General features: G+C 38.6%; 2 protein-coding genes and 1 non-coding gene across 5 annotated transcripts; 2 read left to right on the top strand and 1 right to left on the bottom strand.

Moving 5' to 3' along the window:
- Positions 1–32: 32 nt before the first annotated feature.
- On the bottom strand, positions 33–6,740 carry Mppe (Metallophosphoesterase). Of its 2 annotated transcripts, XM_034985622.2 has the most exons (7): positions 6,517–6,740; positions 6,229–6,441; positions 5,377–5,539; positions 3,528–3,770; positions 2,170–2,392; positions 1,253–1,373; positions 33–1,098 (listed from the first exon to the last, which is right to left on the bottom strand). In XM_034985622.2, exons 1-7 carry the CDS (start codon positions 6,531–6,533, stop codon positions 903–905), a joined length of 1,176 nt encoding a protein of 391 aa, XP_034841513.1. In that variant the 5' UTR covers positions 6,534–6,740; the 3' UTR covers positions 33–902. The 2 variants fall into 2 exon arrangements, with proteins under 2 accessions (XP_034841513.1, XP_069356305.1); XM_069500204.1 differs by having other exon boundaries at positions 955–1,373; positions 6,517–6,729.
- TRNAS-CGA (transfer RNA serine (anticodon CGA)) lies at positions 3,367–3,439 on the top strand. The gene has a single exon. It is a non-coding gene; the product is annotated as a tRNA-Ser (tRNA).
- A 329-nt stretch (positions 6,741–7,069) lies between the features above and the next one.
- Positions 7,070–17,674, top strand: LOC117982435 (PPP2R1A-PPP2R2A-interacting phosphatase regulator 1). 2 transcript variants are annotated; one of them, XM_069500274.1, is made up of 4 exons: positions 7,070–7,100; positions 10,772–10,883; positions 12,309–12,493; positions 12,997–17,674. In XM_069500274.1, the coding sequence occupies exons 1-4, from the start codon at positions 7,075–7,077 to the stop codon at positions 13,334–13,336; spliced, it is 663 nt and encodes a 220-aa protein (XP_069356375.1). In that variant the 5' UTR covers positions 7,070–7,074; the 3' UTR covers positions 13,337–17,674. The 2 variants fall into 2 exon arrangements, with proteins under 2 accessions (XP_069356375.1, XP_034824690.1); XM_034968799.2 differs by having other exon boundaries at positions 7,083–7,445.
- The last annotated feature ends 724 nt before the right edge of the window (positions 17,675–18,398 follow it).

Here is an 18,398-nt window from a genome sequence, read left to right as displayed (position 1 = left end):
TTTGCAATAATATGCATTAGTATACAGGGTACAGACTAGTCAATTCATTTGCACTGTAGTAAAAATAATAGCTAAGGAGTATAAGGGTATACACTCTGGTCTCTGTGAAGGCATAATGGCACTGCCTACCTATTTTATATTACAGAGCAGTTCCAGTGAAAACAGGAAATGTTTATTGTATAATAATCTTAAACTAAAATAAACCTTACACATACTACATACTTATACAAATTATTAATCTTCAAAAAATTCTAAAAAAATGTACTTTATACAATAGCTGGTGAAAAATTACATCATCACTTACCACCAGGTGAGATTGCAGTCAAGGGCTAACTTGGATCTGAATAAAAAAAAACAAAAAAAAAACTACATCAACCTTTAGAAAGAGGTTTCGGCTTTGTAGAGCGTTGCCACTCATACCTATGTGACATTTTGTCGGTCTCAATGACAGAGACAACACACTACTAAACAGATATCTCTTTCTAAAGGTTGATGTACAATATTTCCTTCCGGGTACTGTACAATCAGCAGGCCTAGCACTGAAGTCTGACAGTTGCAATATGATGATTGCAATCACCTCTGGCTGGCTGACTTATCTCACTATTGGCTTAATGCACAGTTGCGGCAAGAATGGCATAAAATTGTTGATGGCTATCAGCAACGATAGGATATTTTTAACCCAGAAAAGCGCATATCGCACGATCACATTGATCCATAGCTCTGTTGCAGCGCGATGAACGACAAACAAACATACTTTCACATTTATACTATAGGTAGTCATTTATTTGTACATACTTTTTATAAATCGCATCGCCAAAATTCGTTTGCGCAAAAAGCACAAACTAACGCCGCGCTGAAAGTATACCAATGAAATATAGACCTTATTGCTTGACGTTAAGATTTTAAACACAAGAACAACAGACTCGTGCTGTCTCGCTCATGAATCGCGCGTACAAAACATGGCGCGTAACAACCAATAGCGGACGGAAGCGCGCTGTTTGTCTACTGATATTTCGGCGTAACTTATAAAAGTAGTAGTTTCGATGTAAAAGAGGTAGTATGTCCTCAGTGATGAGTTGGGGCTGTCTGCTCAGCAGCCTGAGCAGGCGCCATAGACAGCAATGATCAGCGCCAGCGCCAGGTATGCGGCGAAGTGGGGAACCGCTGCGGGGACCAGAACACTGAACACTAGTTCCGATGTAACAGAGGTAATATGTCCTCCGTGATAAGCCGAGGCTGTCTGCTCAGCAACCTGACCAGGCACCAGCAGGTTCCATAGACAGCAATAATTAGCGCAAGCGTCAGGTACGCGGCGAGGTGGGGGAACCGCTGAGGTGACCAGAATACTGTGTACTTTAAGCCATGGTGGTTTTCTGCAAGAAAATTGTGGTTGTTAGGTTCCGTATCTAACAAGGAACCTTAATAGGATCGCTTTGTTGCCTGTCAAGCCCCGTAAGGGAATCAAAACCAATAGGGTACTTCCCGTTGACCTACAATCATGAAATTTGGCAGGTAGCAATGTAGCAAAAAAAATTAAAGTTATTTCTTGTATGATGGCATGGAATCCTTCGTTTTGAGTCAGACTCGCACTTGACTGTTTTTTTTTTCAAAAACTGTTTAAAAATGTATTACCTTATGATTTTAAAACATTCGACCGGATCTCACTGAGTAGAGAGTAACCAATTTTTTTTCGAATCACTTCAAATGTCTCTATGTAGCAGTAACATGTTACTATTACTACTAAATTACAACTTTACCTACAGCTTTTTTAATTTACTTTTAAAATAGCTGTAACACACCGATAGATCGACAGACAAGACAGGATGAAACTATAAAGGTTTAATGGCACTGATTCCGTTCTTTCTCTAAACTAAATTTAGAGTATCTGCATCCTTTTCATTTTAACAATGCTAAAAAGGGACAGAACATGAACTTTACATTTAAAGACGCTAAATTTTAGTGCACGCTACAAATTTAAACAGTAGACTCGCGACTGTGCGCTAAAATCACGGGTTTTACCATCTAAAAATTAAATTTATAACTGTCAAACTGCATCAGTCCTTTTCATATTACATTAGTAAGAAGAGGATGCGAATACTCTAAAATTTGCTCAGAATCAGTACCATTGTTTTATTACACAGCACTTAAAAAAAGCAATCTTTAACTTACCTAGAATAGCGGCTCCATAGCCAATTTTACTTGTCCCCATCCTATACGAACAGGTTGGCACAAATATCTCGTGTAACCAATCACCATCAAAAGAGATGTCCAACACCCCTGTGTCCCCTGGTTGCAGCAAATATTTGGAAGAAAAGTCTTTCTTGTGTATCACATACTTTGAGACGTGTTCGTGAGCGCAGAAGTATATGTCTGGATGTATTGCATCATTCACCTGAAGAAAACATGTTTTTTAAAGGATTAGGACTACTATTCCCCTTTTATGGGCCTCATAAGAAAGCTCAGAGTCCTCATAAGAGAGCAGAAAGAGCTATGCTTGGAGTTTCTCTACATGATCAAATCAGAAATGAGGAGATCCATATTAGAACTAGAGTAAGCGACATAGCTCAACCGATTGCGAAGCTGAAGTGGCAATGGGCAGGGCACATAGTTCGTGAAACCGATAAACGTTGGAGTCTCAAGGTGCTGGAATGGCGACCTCGCACCGGAAGACGCAGCATTGGAAGGCCCCCCACTAGGTGGACGGACGACATCAGACGAGTCGCAGGGAGCCGCTGGATTCAGGCGGAGAGACTTATGTCCAGCAGTGGACGTCTATTGGTTGATGATGATGATGATGATGATTCCCCTTTCTCCTCCAACTTTTTTTAAATTTATAGACTAGCTTTCCCGGCGAACTTCATACCGCCTAACAGTCGATTCCTTTTCAGGAAATTTTTAAAATGTTTCTCTCCGTAAGATGAGATGGGGATGGTCCCCATTCAACGAATATTATGAAAAAAGAATAAGCGAAATCGGTTCAGCTATTCTCGAGATTTGCGATCAGCAACACATTTTGCAATTCAATATAGAGACGAGACTAGATGATGCCCGCGACTTCGTGCACGTGGATTTAGGTTTTTAAAATCACGTGGGAACTTTTTGAATTCCCGGGAATTAAGAGCTAGCGCGCACCAGGGCTAATTTCCGTGCGTTTTTTCCCGCAAAATCTGTGAACTATATCGTTCAAGATGTTGAAAAAATACGACTGTAGTACAGAACCCTCGGAGCGCGAGTTCAACTCGCACTAGGCCGGTTTTTTTCTCTGGAGATATGGAACTGTAAAAAGTGTCGCCACTAGATGGCATTGACAGTAGCTTCAGTACTGAGTGAACATACATATCACAAATTTCGTCACTGGCAGTAAGCGAAACCGTAGCCTAGTGGTCAAGGCATCGAGCGCGAAACCCAGAAGACGCAGGTTCGAATCCTGCCGGTTTCGTTATTTTTGATGTATTTAAAATTATTTGTAAAAAATAGATTGTTTAATATTAAACAAGCTTTTTTAACACTAAACAAGCCCCAATCACCTGTTTCCCAAAAACGCCCTTAGACAGAACAGGGTAATGCGACACAGCTATCCTCACGTTGACATCCGCGTCATCGGAGGCCTGAGGCACTTTGTACATCACAGAGTTGACCTTATAGAACGTGATGTTCCTGAACATTATCACGGAGGGCTGGTTGAACACTCTGTTGAATTCCGCTACCTTCTCTTGGTTGATTGGTTCGTTTTCACCACCTATGTCGTTGTCGCCGGGAAGCCAGACTTGCTGGAAAAAGAAAATTATCATCTTAAATATATAAAAGGAAAAGGTGACTGACTGACTGATCTATCAACGCACAGCTCAAACTACTGGACCGATCGGGCTGAAATTTGGCATGCAGATAGCTATTATGACGTAGCCATCTGCTAATAAAGGATTTTTGAAAATTCAACCCCTGAGGGGGTGAAATAGGGGTTTGAAATTTGTGTAGTCCACGCGGACGAAGTCGCGAGCATAAGCTAGTTAAATTATAATTAAACTAATTATTACTGTTGTTGTGACAGATTTATGCTGGCGAAATAATGCTGTATCGTTTTAAAAGTGTCCTAAATCTGAGCAAACTCAGAGTTCGCTGTATATCTTCTATAGTATAAAAATAAATCACTAAATGTGTTGGTCATCGCAAATCTCGAGACTAATTCTTTTTTTATAATATTCCTTGAAGTACTAGGATGGTTCTTACGGAGAGAAAAATTTAAAAATTTTAATTGACTGACTGACTGACTAACTGATCTATTAACGCATAGCTCAAACTACTAGATTGATCGGGCTGAAATTTGGCATGCAGATGGGTATTAGGTATGACGTAGACATCCACTAAGAATGGACTTTTGTACCGCTTGGTTTGTCCACGCGCATGATATCGCGGGTATAAGCTTGTCAGTCTATTAAAATAAGTATTTTTGTTTGTTCGTTTATGGTGCTCTAGATACTAGAAGCCCTCAGACCAGTTTTAATGATTCTTGCACCAATATTAAGGAGAAATTACGGCTGTTAGGCGGAACGAAGTTCGCCAGGGCAGCTAGTACTTAATAATAAATTATTTAAGTGAAATGGCTTACTTTTCATATTTATTTTATTTGAATTATAAAACAATGCTTAGCTACTTTTTATATCATTTTACTTATATGATTAACTAGCTTATGCTCGCGACTTCGTCCGCATGGACTACACACATTTCAAACCCCTATTTCACCCCCTTTAGGGGTTGAATTCTCAAAAATCCTTTCTTAGCGTATGTCTACGTCATAATAGCTTTCTGCATGCCAAATTTCAGCCCAATCCATCCAGTAGTTTCAGCTGTGCGTTGATAGATCAGTTAGTCAGTCGCCTTTTCCTTTTATATATTTAGATAATTTTACCATGTAAATTGTGTGAATGTGCATGTAGTGTTTGCTTTTACATACAAGGTCATGTAATTTAGGCTCATTTTTGTAAAAACCGGCCAAGTGCAAGTCGGGCTTGTGCAACAAGGGTTCCGTACTACAGTCATTTTTTCAACATTTTGCACGATGATTCAAAGACTATGATGCATAAAAATAATGACCTTTCATATGATACCCCACTTGAAATAGTTATCTTACTTTGAAAATTGAAAATACTAATTATTAGTTCATGACCACAATTTTTTTTTTTTGTGTGATGGAACTACAAATTCACGGTTTTCAGATTTTTCCCCGAATGTCTGCTGTAAGAAAGGAAAGGAAGTGCCCTGTAGGTTTCTTGACAGACAGACAGACGGACAACGAAGTGATCCTATAAGGGTCCCGTTTTTTTCTTTTGAGGCATGGAACCCTAAAAATCGATAAAAAATAAAAATAGAATTGCTTACCACAATGGGGTAATAGACATCAAATATACTTAGCAGCCGTTTAGCATAGCTGTGGAACTGGGCCGAGCTGGAGACTGAGCCTTCATCCATCAAGTCTCCCAGGTACACCAACACATCCGGCTTGAAGTGCTTTAGCACCACTGAGAAAGTGGACCGAAGATATCTGGAAATCAGTAAATTAACAGGCTTACATATAAGTAGCCAAGCAATAATATATTGCTACAGTATGCTGCAGTTGCAGAAAGTGATGAACCTATTAGTTTTGTCCTATTAGAATGACATTTCGGCTTTGCAGAGCGTTGTCTCTGTCACTTCTACCTATATATATATGACTTTTTGTCGGTCTCAATGACAGAGACAATGCTCTACAAATCTGTTATCTCCTTCTAAAGGTTGATGTACATTACTTTCTACCGCATACTTTAGTTTGTTCCAATCACACTGCAACAGAGCAAAGGATTGGTATGATATGATGATTTTTTCATGGATATAGCTGAACATCTGGAGTGTGACATAGGCTTTTTATCCTGGAAAATCAAAGAGTTCCCACAAGGTTTTTAAAACATAAATTAAGCTAGTTCCAAATGAAGAGAAATAAGTCAAGCAATAAGCTCTGGATAGCAGTAAAGTTAATAAGCAGAGAACATTTTGATCAAATTTAAAATTGAGTTTTAGGAGATTGAAATAAGGTTTATTTTTACATTGACAAGAGGATGTTTATCAATAAATTAAAATAAATTGTAGGTAAACCTTATCTCCATGTCTTAATTTGTTCTGCTCTTTAAGTGGGTCTATCTGAACACACATAGCACAGAATATCTAATAATCCTAGTGTGGTATACAGATTCTTACCTGTCACTATCCCAGTTAAAAAGTGAATTTAGAGGCGGTGGTATGGCCAGGTCCCCTTGTATTTGCGGATCTGCTATGAAGAGTATTTTTGTGCACGATTCTTCACGCTGGCAGACCAAATCCTTCCAAAACAGCGGCTGTACGACAAACACGAACCACTCGCAGTAGAATAACACAGCCAGCGGCGCCGCTATGAGGAATTTTAGCGTTGTACTGCAAAAATAACGTTTAGCTTGAATTGATTTTGTACATTTAACAGTAAGTACCTACTTATAAAGTCTACTAGACCTTTTCCGAAGAAACATTAGGCCTGTTTTACTAGCCGACTAATTTTAATAAAAACAATTCAAAATGATACTTTCGCTATCACCGAAAGATCATTATAGTTTATCATATTATTGTTTTTCACTTGTTGACAAAGTTTTTAACAAAAAAAATGACATTTTGCAAAATGTAAACAAAAATCATAGACATATTTTTAAGTTTTTAGCTGTATTCGTGTATGGCCACGAAACATAGAGTAAAGTAATAAATAGACCGAAAAACAAACTGACGAAAGCCACGATTATTTATACATTCGACCACAGTATTCGATTCTATTTAGTTAATCAACAGTGTTATTTATTCTTCATTTTATTTTGCTAGAGGCTTTTAGTAGTAAGTTGTTGTCATGTTTTAAGTTCGTAGTTAATACCCAGTCGGAAGAATAAAATTAATAAATTAGTAGTAATTCGCTGATTGGACGGCTAGACACTCCAACTCCAGCAGGCAACAAATATCCTGAATTAAGTCCTGAACGTAAAGTACAAAATGTTGCAATTTGGAAAATTTGTGAACGCAACTATCATGCAACTATTGCGGCGATTTGACAGGTCAGCTTCGAGCACCCTTTTTTTAGCTTTTCGAGTAGAGGTATTTTCATATTAATTTACGTTGAATCTTTATTTACGCGTGAAAAATAATATTTACGTAGACGTTACATTAGTGTACATTGAGTATTAGTTCGTATCTAAGTGCACTAACAGTGTTACATAAACAGAGTCTGTATCGGCAGTTCCTATGCATATAAGTTATACGATACGTCAGTTGATGAATGTTGGCTGATAGATAATGGATGTGGATACTCCGAATATTTTAAAAAGGTCCAGTAGCGCTCCCCTTATCAATGAGGCGGCACCTACGGCGGCTACGTCGCCTACGACCAGCACTGCGCCCAGGTAAAGTCTAGATTTTGTAGCAGTAATCGACACGCCTCCCACGGACCCCGTATTTGTTGCCTGCCTATTTATGACAGCTGCTGCAGCGCCAGTGGGTGCCGAGCACGTATTTAGCACTTTAGTGCACACTAGTCTAGAAAATTTAACATTTATGGGGCACCTATATTTGGTAAATGTCACCTGTTTTCAGAGCTTTAAATTCTTTAAACTGAAGAATTGTAACTGAGGTGAGGATAATAAACTGTTAATTAGCTTTTGTTTACATTTTGCACATACCATATTAAGTAATTAATAGTTTTAAAGCCCTCTTAACTATAATATTGAGTATTGTATATACCTTGCTGTTGGAATGTGTAGGTATGGTAAACACAGGTTTTATTTCATTTATATTCTTTATTTATTTTATGTTTTAAAAGTGTAGTTATAGAGAAAACCATAATTAAGTTGTACATTATTTAGTAGGTAAGTTTTAAGTTCAATAAAATGTGCAGTAAATTTTTATTATTTTCATTATTAATGGTTTGTCATGATTTTACTTAAACCAATTTAAGCATAATTATTTATGTATGCATGTAATTGCATGTAAATGCATTAAACATTATTCTTCTTAGTATTTGTTCTTGGTTAAAGCTCAAAACTATAGTGTAGGTACTAGATGATGCCTGCGGCTTTATCTGTATAAGTTTTGGGTTTTTAAAAATCCAGTAGGTACTCTATGATTTTCCATGATAAATAACAGCAAATAGCAGTCTCCAGAATGCAAGCTATCTCTGTAACAAATAGATGATATAAATAATTTTGTCTGTGTGATGTTGGGTTTTACAAATGTTCTGAGGAACTCTTATTTTCCAAGACAAAATGTAGACATGGGCTATTTTCCTTAAAGTGCAAGGCTATCTATGTACTGAGCTCCGTCAAAATCAGTATTTATTTTATTTTTATTTATTCAGATAAATTACCTTGACTTGACTGCAATCTCACCTGGTGATAAGTGGTGGAAGCGGGCTACCCTGGAAGGAGTATGGCAGTTTTTAGGGTTCCGTATCTCAAAAGGAAAAACGGAATCCTTATAAGATCACTTTGTTGTCTGTCTGTCTCTCTGTCTGTTTGTATGTCTGTCAGTCAAGAAACCTACAGGGTACTTCCCGTTGACCTAGAATCATGAAATTTGGCAGGTAGGTAGATCTTATAGTTGACATTTGGGGAAAAATCTGCAAACCGTGAATTTAGGGTTGGATCACACAAAAAAAATTAAATTGTGGTCATTAACATGAATTAGTATTTTCAACTTTCGAAGTGAGATAACTATATCAAGTGGGGTATCATATGAAAGGTCTTCACCTGTACATTCTAAAACAGATTTTTATTTATTTTTATGCATCATAGTTTTTGAATTATCGTGCAAAATGTCGAAAAAATACGACTGTAGTACGGAACCCTCATTGCGCGAGCCTGACTCGCACTTGGCCGGTTTTTTTTTACTTAACCCATGCGCCTGTGGTTTCTACACAGCATAGTACCGGAACTCTAAATCTAACTAGCTGAAGCCTCCCACCAGAGAGAAATTTAGAAATTATAAAATTCCAAACCGCAGCCAGGAATCGAACCCGGGACCTCCCACTAATAAGACACACAGCCAAAGACCCTGGCACAGTGCTTACCACTGCGCCAGGGAGGTCGTCAGTAAAACGGGTGGGTTGTGAAAAGGTAGCAGACATACAGACACTTTTCCATTAGTATGGATTAAGTAGCCTAGTTGCAATTTTGCTTTGGCAAGATTTCATATTGCAGTTCGGTAGGAATTTATTTGTATGTTGTAATCAATAATGCATGATAAGCAATCTGCAGAATTTTGCTTACCTAGCAACTGTGTTATTTTATATTGTGGTTTGTTTCAATAAACATTTGCCAACGTAACAACAGCGAATGTTTTGTTTGAAATTTTAAAATAAACTAGCTGACCCGGCGAACTTGGTAATAATTACATAAGAGTAATAATTTTTAATATATTAATACATTATAGTAAGAACCATCCTCGTACTTCAAGGAATATTATGAAAAAAGAAGCAAAATCGGTTCAAGATTTGCGATCAGCAACACATTCAGTGATTCATTTTTATAATATATAGAATGTGTATTTGACTTAAATTTTATATTATTAAAAAATAGTTAACTTGTGTACTTTTCATAATTGTATTGAACTAGTTTCTGCACACGACTTCAAACCCCAATTTTATGCCTTGAGAAGTTGCATTTTCAAAAATCCTTTCTTAGCAGATGCCTACATCATAATAGCCATGCCCAATTTCAGCCCAATCCCTCCAGTAGTTTGAGCTGTGTGTTAATAGATCACTCAGTTAGTCTGTCAGTCAGTCAGTCAGTCACCTTTTCCTTTTAAATATGTACATTAATGTTTAAACAAAATGTGAGTTAAGCTTATGATCATGATAGATGATGCCTGCAGCTGCATAGATTTAGGTTTTGAAAATTACACGGGAGCTTTTTGATTTTCTAGGACCAAGAGGAGCCTCTGTCCATATCTAGCATGCAAGCTGTCTCTGTATCAAACATCAAAATTGATTAAGCAGAGGGGTTGTAATAAGGCAAAAGACAGACAAACTTTCGCATGTAAATATTAGTTTAGATAGTGATATTATCTAAATATAAAAAACGAAAAGGTGACTGACTGACTGATCTATCAACGCACAGCTCAAACTACTGGACGGGCTGACATTTGGCATGCAGATAGCTATTATGATGTAGGCATCCGCTAAGAAAGGTATTTTGAAAATTCAACCCCTAAGGGGGTGAAATGGTAGTTTGAAATTTGTGTAGTTCACGCAGACGAGAAGTCGCGAGTATAAGCGTGTGTCTGTGTTAGATCTGTTACCTTTTCAAGGTTTAACAGCTGCACCAAATCATGATGAATTTTAGCACACAGACGAAGGATTTCATCCTGGATAATCAAAGTTTCCACAGGATTTCCAAAAAACCTGGATTCACGAGTTGTAAGTAACTAGCGGACAAAATCGCGAGCGTAAGCTAGTTAGGTCATATATTGATGAATATTGATTTGACTGATACATTATTGAAAAAGGGACTAGCCCAGACTGAGCGGGTTGAGTGACAGTGCACTCTTCTTCTTCTTTAGTCTAGGCTGGTTTCCCCACTTAAACGTTTCCGTCTGTTGTGCGTGCATTGCCCCTCCCCGCTGAAGTCTTCACTCCAGCTATTAAAGCTCGCTCCAGAAGCGGAGTAGACCAGACAGTGCACTCTATTCCACCTGTGGGCGCTTGGAAGCAGGCTAATCCGGCTACTCTTTGCAGGAGTACATCCTTCTTCAGCATGTTCACGAACAGCAGCTTGCCGCGAACGCGCAGCAACAGCATCAGCTGCAGCCCCCTCTCTGCGGCTATCAACATCCCCTCCAACATGCAGGTAACTTCACTACAGTACCCAGCAGGAAATAATTGTACATCAACCGATAGCGAAGCGATAGGAAAGATATAGCGGTTTTGTAGAGCGTTGTCCTTAACGTCACATAGGTATGAGTAACAGAGACAACGCTCTACAAAGCTGAAATCTCATTCTAATCTATGTAAAATATTTTTTGCCGGCTACTGTAATTGCAATTTGTTTGAGATTACAGCGGTAGTCTAGCAGTTAAGACCGCGTCAGCCTTCTTTTCAGGGGGTCCTCTCACTTTTCGGAGTTGTGTGTTTTAAGCAATAAAATATCACTTGCTTTAATGGTGTAGGAAAACATCGTGAGGAAACCTGCATGCCTGAAGTTGTCCGTAACGTTCTCAAAGGTGCCAATCTGCACTTGGCCAGCGTGGTGGACTATGCTATGACCTAAGCCCTAAATCGATCTTATTCTAAGAGGTCACCCATGCTCACTAGTTGGACGGCGATGGGTGGTTGACTAGATATTGCCCGCCACTTTGTCAACAACGTAATCTCTCATTGCCTCTATAATAGGTTACAATCTATATATATAAAATTCTGACTGACTGACTTACGTATCAACGCACAGCCTAAACCACTGATCCTAGAGACATGAAATTTCGATTCTTTGTATAGAGTAGGTATTCACTACGAATGGATTTTTCGAAATTCCTCCCCTAAGGGGGTAAATGGGGGATGGAAGTTTGTATGAAAGTCTATCATTTTTAAAGTTATATCGATGAAATTTGATATACAGGCTTTCAGTTAAGAATAAAAAGATACGTACTTCACGATTTTTGAAAATTTACTGCCAAGAGGGTTAAAATATAAGGGGTGAAAGTTTGTATGAAAGTCTGTCACTTTTCAAGTTATGTCCATGAAAATTGATATTTGGGTTTTTAGTTACAAAAGAAAAAATACCTAGGTACCTTATTCAGGATTTTTGAAAATTCTACCCCTACACTGATTTTCTAAATTCCACCCGAGTGAAGCTGGGGCTGGTCAGCTAGTATTAGTATAAGACGAAATTGATCAAAACCTCTCAACATGTCAACAGGTTTGAAATTGACCATTTAGTTAAGGATTTTGATTGGTCAACAAGTTTGAAGCTGACCAAATTTTTGTAAAAAGTGGCGATTCTGACACACCTTCAATTTGTACATTATCTAAAGAATTACTTAGATAAGTTTTAAGAATGTGATGTTTTATGATTATATTTATGTTCGTAATTGTTTATTTCCTAGATAACGTAAAATAATAAGGCTTAATTGCCATATTACATTACTAGCGCATGCTCGCGACTTTGTCCGCGTGGACTACACAAATTTCAAACCACTATTTCACCTCCTTCGGGGTTGAATTTTCAAAAATCCTTTCTTGCTACTTGATGTTTACAGAATTGATACTAAAATTTCAGAGCTCGTGCAACCGCAGGCTTACTCCACGGGTGAACCAACTGAGGGCAGAGGAGTGCGCGGATGTGAGCAACACGCGGGAGGTCGCGCACGAGAGGGAAGTCCACACCGCCATGCAGATGGGGCAGTCTTATGAGGACCTCACACTTGTGGGTGGACTGGCCAACTCACCCACCAGGGTGCCTAGGTGAGTCTCACACTAACACGCGGGAGGTTACATTACCATGTAGATGGGGAAGTCTTATGAGGACCTCACGGTCATAGGCGGGCTGGCCAACTCACCCACTAGGGCGCCTATAGGTGAGTTGAAAACCATGCATCAGTATTATTGACATTGTTTCACCATCATATTCTTCTTCAGCTTAGCATTTTCCCATTTAGGTGGGGTACACTTTCCTTCATTTTGCTGCCTACTTTGCCCGGTCTTGGGCAGGCGATTTACGAGTTTATTGACTCTCAGGTCTGCGTTCACGATGTCCAGCCAGCGCTTTCTCGGGTGCCTAATAGGATATGATAATGTGGACTACTAAGATCCTCGAAGGTGAAGAAGGAAGGAAGGAAGGTTCACTCACACATTTATAAAGATTTCTGTGATACGTGATCATCTATCATTTATTTGCATCACATCCCAACACACCTTTAAGATTGTTCACATACTTCAGTTTTATATAAAAATGCCATCTCTTCCAGATTTTCACCAGTCGTGTCACCGTCACCAACACGGACCCAACCCAAATTCACAACACGACGAAGTTTATCCCCAACTATCGCGCTCCGAGCATCAAGTTTCAGCCCCGTAAGCCGACCCAATGTACTGATAGGCAAGCGACGGTGCGACGACTCTGAAAACTCAGTCTCAAAACGAATGTGCACCTCAGACAGACTCACACCCTCTACCCCCGGCACACCAGACTCGGACTCACTTGAGTGCACATTCAGGCCTGTCTCGCCTCGATCCATCCCCATGAATGAGTCCCCTAATGAGTCCCAAGAGATACACGAAAACCACAAGTCACCCAACCCGAGCTAATAGATTGTAATGCTCGAAGATTGGTCATAATCTCGTAAAGGTGTCTGTGATAGTGTGACAGAACAGGTCAAAGAGACAGAAGTCAGCCAAGAAAAAGAGTCACTTTAGTTTTCTCGTGTGAAGTCATTAGCCAAGAGGTAATTTGGTTATAAGTCAAGACTCAATAAAGTCATTTTCCTCTTTTTCAAGCCAAGAAAAAGAGGTCATAATTATGGCTTTTCCTTCTAGTCGATTCACTTCATTCTCAAAATTCTCATTGGTTAGAGTCACACATGAATGTCAAGATTCAGACTGGAATCGAGAGTCACGCTTTCCACATCTGGAATGTGACACAGACGGGAGTCATAGTCGCACTTTAAGTACTTGGAATGTTAGGACTCGGACTGAAATCGAGATTCCACACCTGGAATGTGACACAGATCGGAGGCAGAGTCACACTTTGAAAACCTGGAATGCCAGACTGGAGTTATAGTCACACTTTCGACAGCTGGAATCACACTTTCAAAACCTGGAATGTCAGATTGGAGTTAGAGTCACACTTTCGACAGCTGGAATCACACTTTCAAAATTTTGAATGTCAGACTGGAGTTACGAGTCTCTTTTGACAGCTGGAATGTCAGACAGAGACTAGTCATTGTCACACTATCAACACCTGGAAGCTCAGACTCAGACTGGAATCAATTCAAATAAACTGGTACCCTATATGGTATAGTGATTTGTGTATTGTGAATAAACTAAAGACCTATTTATATTGTGAAATAAATGAAGGGATTGTATATAAGGTGTGATTGAAATTGAGGTTGTTATAGGTTTGATAATAGTCAATATTGGGGCCGATTCTCTTGTACACAATCTCTAAACTAAACTAAAATGACACATCTAAATCCAGTGCTATCCTTTTCCGCAAGCAACATTATGAAAGGGATAGCAATAGATTTAGACGTGCCATTTTAGTTTAAGAGTTTGTGTACAACGGAATTAGCCACATTGTTTGATTTGGTATTTGGATGAGCCATAAACCAATGAGGGGGTAAGATTATAATTGTACAGGTGCATTCGAAGTAGTCTATATGGAGTGTCCATTAATTATGTCACACTCAAGTCACACTGTGTCACATTTGTCACAAATGTCACACAGTTTTGTGTCATAATTCATGGGCTTTCCCTATGGGATTGTATAGTTCCTAATAGTGAACTTGTAAAGGTAGCATATTATAGCATTTTTATTATTATTACATCAAATATCTTATAGCCCTTTGAAACAGCTCAGTCAAAATTCTATATCGCTATCTCTGTCTAATCAGAAATATTTAAATGCTTTTTTTTTAAATAGATATAGCGAGCAAACGAGCAGGCGGGTCACCTGATGTTAAGTGATTACCGCCGCCCATGAACATTTGCAGCACCAGAGGAGCCGCCGATGCGTTGTCGACCTTTAAGGAATTTGTTGGTCGATTATTTGATCGATTTAATTAGTTTTTTCAGTTGACGTCATTATTTTTATCCTAGTTTAAAATAAAGTAGGTAATAAAAAAAATTTGAGTCAAATACCCAACTGTTGTGATTGGCTGAATTTATGGTATTCTTTTTGCAACAATGCCAAATGTTGTAGCGAGCGTCAACCAATCAGAGGTGATTGCGATCGTGATATTGTAGCTGTCATTCTACCGCAATCGAGCCCATGGCTGCTTCAAAGGGTTATTATGCTTGATGGAATAATATTTTAAGTGTTCTTATTATATCGTAGAAATATAAAGCGAGTGCCCTTTAAATAGCCAAAGCATCCAAAACTTTATTGTAAATATATGTAAGGTACGTTCGTACGCTACGAGCGCTGGTTCTGTATATAAATTTTTAGTTTTGTAAGCGAAATGTAACCATTGGTGCTAGATTTGGTGATATACAAATCCTAATGGTACGATTACACCTACCGAGTAGTGAAGCGAGACAGTAAAATGTCACTCGGCCGAGACAGTGCTGTGGCTGAGAAATTGTGGCGAAATTGCACTCGTTAAAGTGTTTATACCAACCGAGTACTCGGCCGAGGACACTGACTCGCCATTGCACTGTGTACAACCCTCCACCTCCCATGGCCCCACCAACCTCTCGGTTATATGGGCCGAATCGCGGGAGGGCGCCCGTTCGGTACTTGCTCTTGGCATTTTCCCGGGGCGCCTTCTTGACTCCCTACAAATTATTTTGTCTCTTCCTTATGCTCACTCTCCCCCCTTGGGGGCTAGACGTCACTAACACAGCTGTGATCGCCACTGCACTGTGGCGAGTCAGTGTCCTCGGCCGAGTACTCGGTTGGTATAAACACTTACGAGTGCTCGGCGCAATTTCGAAATACGTATAAACGGCCACCATAGTACTGTCTGGGCCGAGTGACATTTTACTGTCTCGCTTCACTACTCGGTAGGTGTAATCAGCCCATAAAATTGACTAAAATAAACGAGTGCTGGACCAGACAAGTGGAGAGAACACACAATTTTTCTGCAACCTGAGGAAGGTTTTTTTATTCAGATACCAGTTGTCCCTTGACTGCAATCTCATCTGGTGGTAAGCGATGAGGCAGTCCAAGAGGCAGGCTAACTTTTCCAAGCTTATTAGATTTTTTATTAGGTTTAGTAGATTTTTTTTAAATTATTCTCTTTAAAAAAAATTCATAGCGGTAGTTTATGGGGCTTTTACGTCATTTTATTACTGCAGTCCAAGAACCTATTTGTTTTAGGATTTGTGTAGAACCAGATCAGCAACATTATTTTATATCTAGGTTAAGCTCATAACGAGGAGTTGATTGGACTCGTTTCATCCCGCCTTTTTTCTTTAGACAAGAAATATAGTGTTTAGTTTCATCGTCACTGGTACAGTAACTACCATTTTTGTAAGTTCGCCGATGTACCTGCGCAGAAAGATATTTTTGAATAGCGCGAACATATCTCAGCCAATCATTCCGCTATTGGTTGTTGCCTACGCGCAAATTATGAGCGAGATAGCACGAGTCTGTTGTTCTTGTGTTTAAAATCTTGACGTCAAGCAATAAGGTCTGCATTTCCTTGGTGTACATTTAGGGTGCGATCTATAGAGCGCACTCTGACTTTGCTTAGACTTTAGATAGAGTTAAAACGAGACAGATATATCTCTCACATAAATCTGTCTCGTTTTAACTCAATCTTAAGTCTGAGCTAAGTCAAAGTGCGTTCTATAGATCTTAGTCGACGTTAAGTTGCGTTTCTCTACGCAATCTAATTTTGCCAATGCGACTTACAAAAGAGGTACATACCTATTGTACATTTCTTTTTTTTTGTTGACATTTGGAAAGGATATATTTATAAATCAATCAATATCGACGAATATGGATGGTATTTGACGATAATTAAGCTCTTAATGTTTAATGAATAGGGTTGTTTTTGCAAGGAACAAATTAAACACTTTCGTTTCATAATAAACTGATTCATAAATTTATTATTGTCAATCTTTCATGCTACATTAACATTGGACTGATTTTGAATTGAAAACATTTTCGAATAAAGGGGAATGCCAGATGGCCATAGTAAGTTAGGCCCTTAGGTGTCCACACATGAAACTATATGGAATCAACATTATATAATACACCAATTAATTGGTAAAAATTTGGATTTCAATGTTACACATTATTTTTATCTTTTATTTTCAATAGGATCGATTTTCCAAGTGTACAAACGAACCGTACAATACTAATGTTTGGTAATTTTTTGCGTTGTGTTCATTATTCAGTCGGAATAAGTTAATCTTTTTGTTAATATTATACCATATTGGTAAATTGTATCATCCATTTTATGATAGTTATGTATGATAAAAGAACATTCAATGGAATATTTTGTTGTGATAAGAAATTGATAAAATTATTTTCATACCTATAAACTGATTCATCATAACTAATGTCTTTCAAAATATTATAATGTTGAACTTGTGAATTATTTGGGAGAAATACCTATATCTATGATATAAAAGAGTAAATTAGTGTTGATATAAGTCCTGCAAATTGCTATTGCGAACCATGTCTCATTAACATCGAAATGACGTCATTTTGACGTCAGCCAAAATAAAAATATACCATCCGCTTGAAATTTCAGTCGTGCTGACGTCACTAAAATGACGGCCACGCGCATCAGCAATTTGCGGGAATTATACAGCTGCTTGCATTTTCATTTGTGTATAAAATATATTGGAGGAATAACCAGAATTAACTAAAATTGTATTTAAAGTTTGTAGTCCTATCGATTTAGTTTACCTAAGCGAAGTAAAAGCGATTTATAGAAATAAAAAAATTCAAGTGTGATTAAATCACAAACGTGACTAATAATTTATTTTTATTTAAAAATCCCACATTTTTATCTACACAAATATACTAACTGCCGCACTCAGAGTAGCTTAATCGTTACTTAAAACGAGACAGATCTATATCTCTCTCAAATATCTAAATCTGTCCCGTTTAACTCAATCTTAAGTAACGATTAGCGACTCTGAGTGCGGCTGTAAGGCAGATCTATAGTGCGCACTGACTTTGCTCAGACTTAAGATTGAGTTAAAACGAGACAGATTTATGTGAGATATAGCTGTCTCGTTTTAACTGAAGTCTAAGCAAAGTCAGAGTGCGCTCTATAGATCTCAACCTTAATGTCTGGATGATGTTGATGTCTGCATTCACAAGATGGAACGAACTGGGACCTGGCTCTGGAATGAGAATCATCTTGCTTGTAACAAGCATCTATGTTGACTTGACCAGATATAGATCAACCCATCGCCGCGCTGGGCCACTATTGTTTGCCTCCACTGTTAAGCAAGTGATATTTAATTGCTTATTGCACAAAATGTACATAGCGCCGTAAAGTTAACGTGCCCGGGGTCGAACCTTCTACCTTCCGAAAAGGACGTCTTGCCATGAATCCTAATTAGTGTCTGCACATTGGTATCTTTTTATATCAGTTAGAAGAAAGCTCAAGAGTCACTTTGCGGACGATGAAGAGAGCTATCCTTGGAGTTATAGTTCTACTAGCTTATGCTCGCGACTTCGTCCGTG

The sequence above is a fragment of the Maniola hyperantus genome, chromosome 1 (assembly GCF_902806685.2).
Source record: "Maniola hyperantus chromosome 1, iAphHyp1.2, whole genome shotgun sequence".
NCBI lineage: Eukaryota > Metazoa > Arthropoda > Insecta > Lepidoptera > Nymphalidae > Maniola > Maniola hyperantus.
This window is presented reverse-complemented; position numbering and strand designations above follow the sequence as displayed.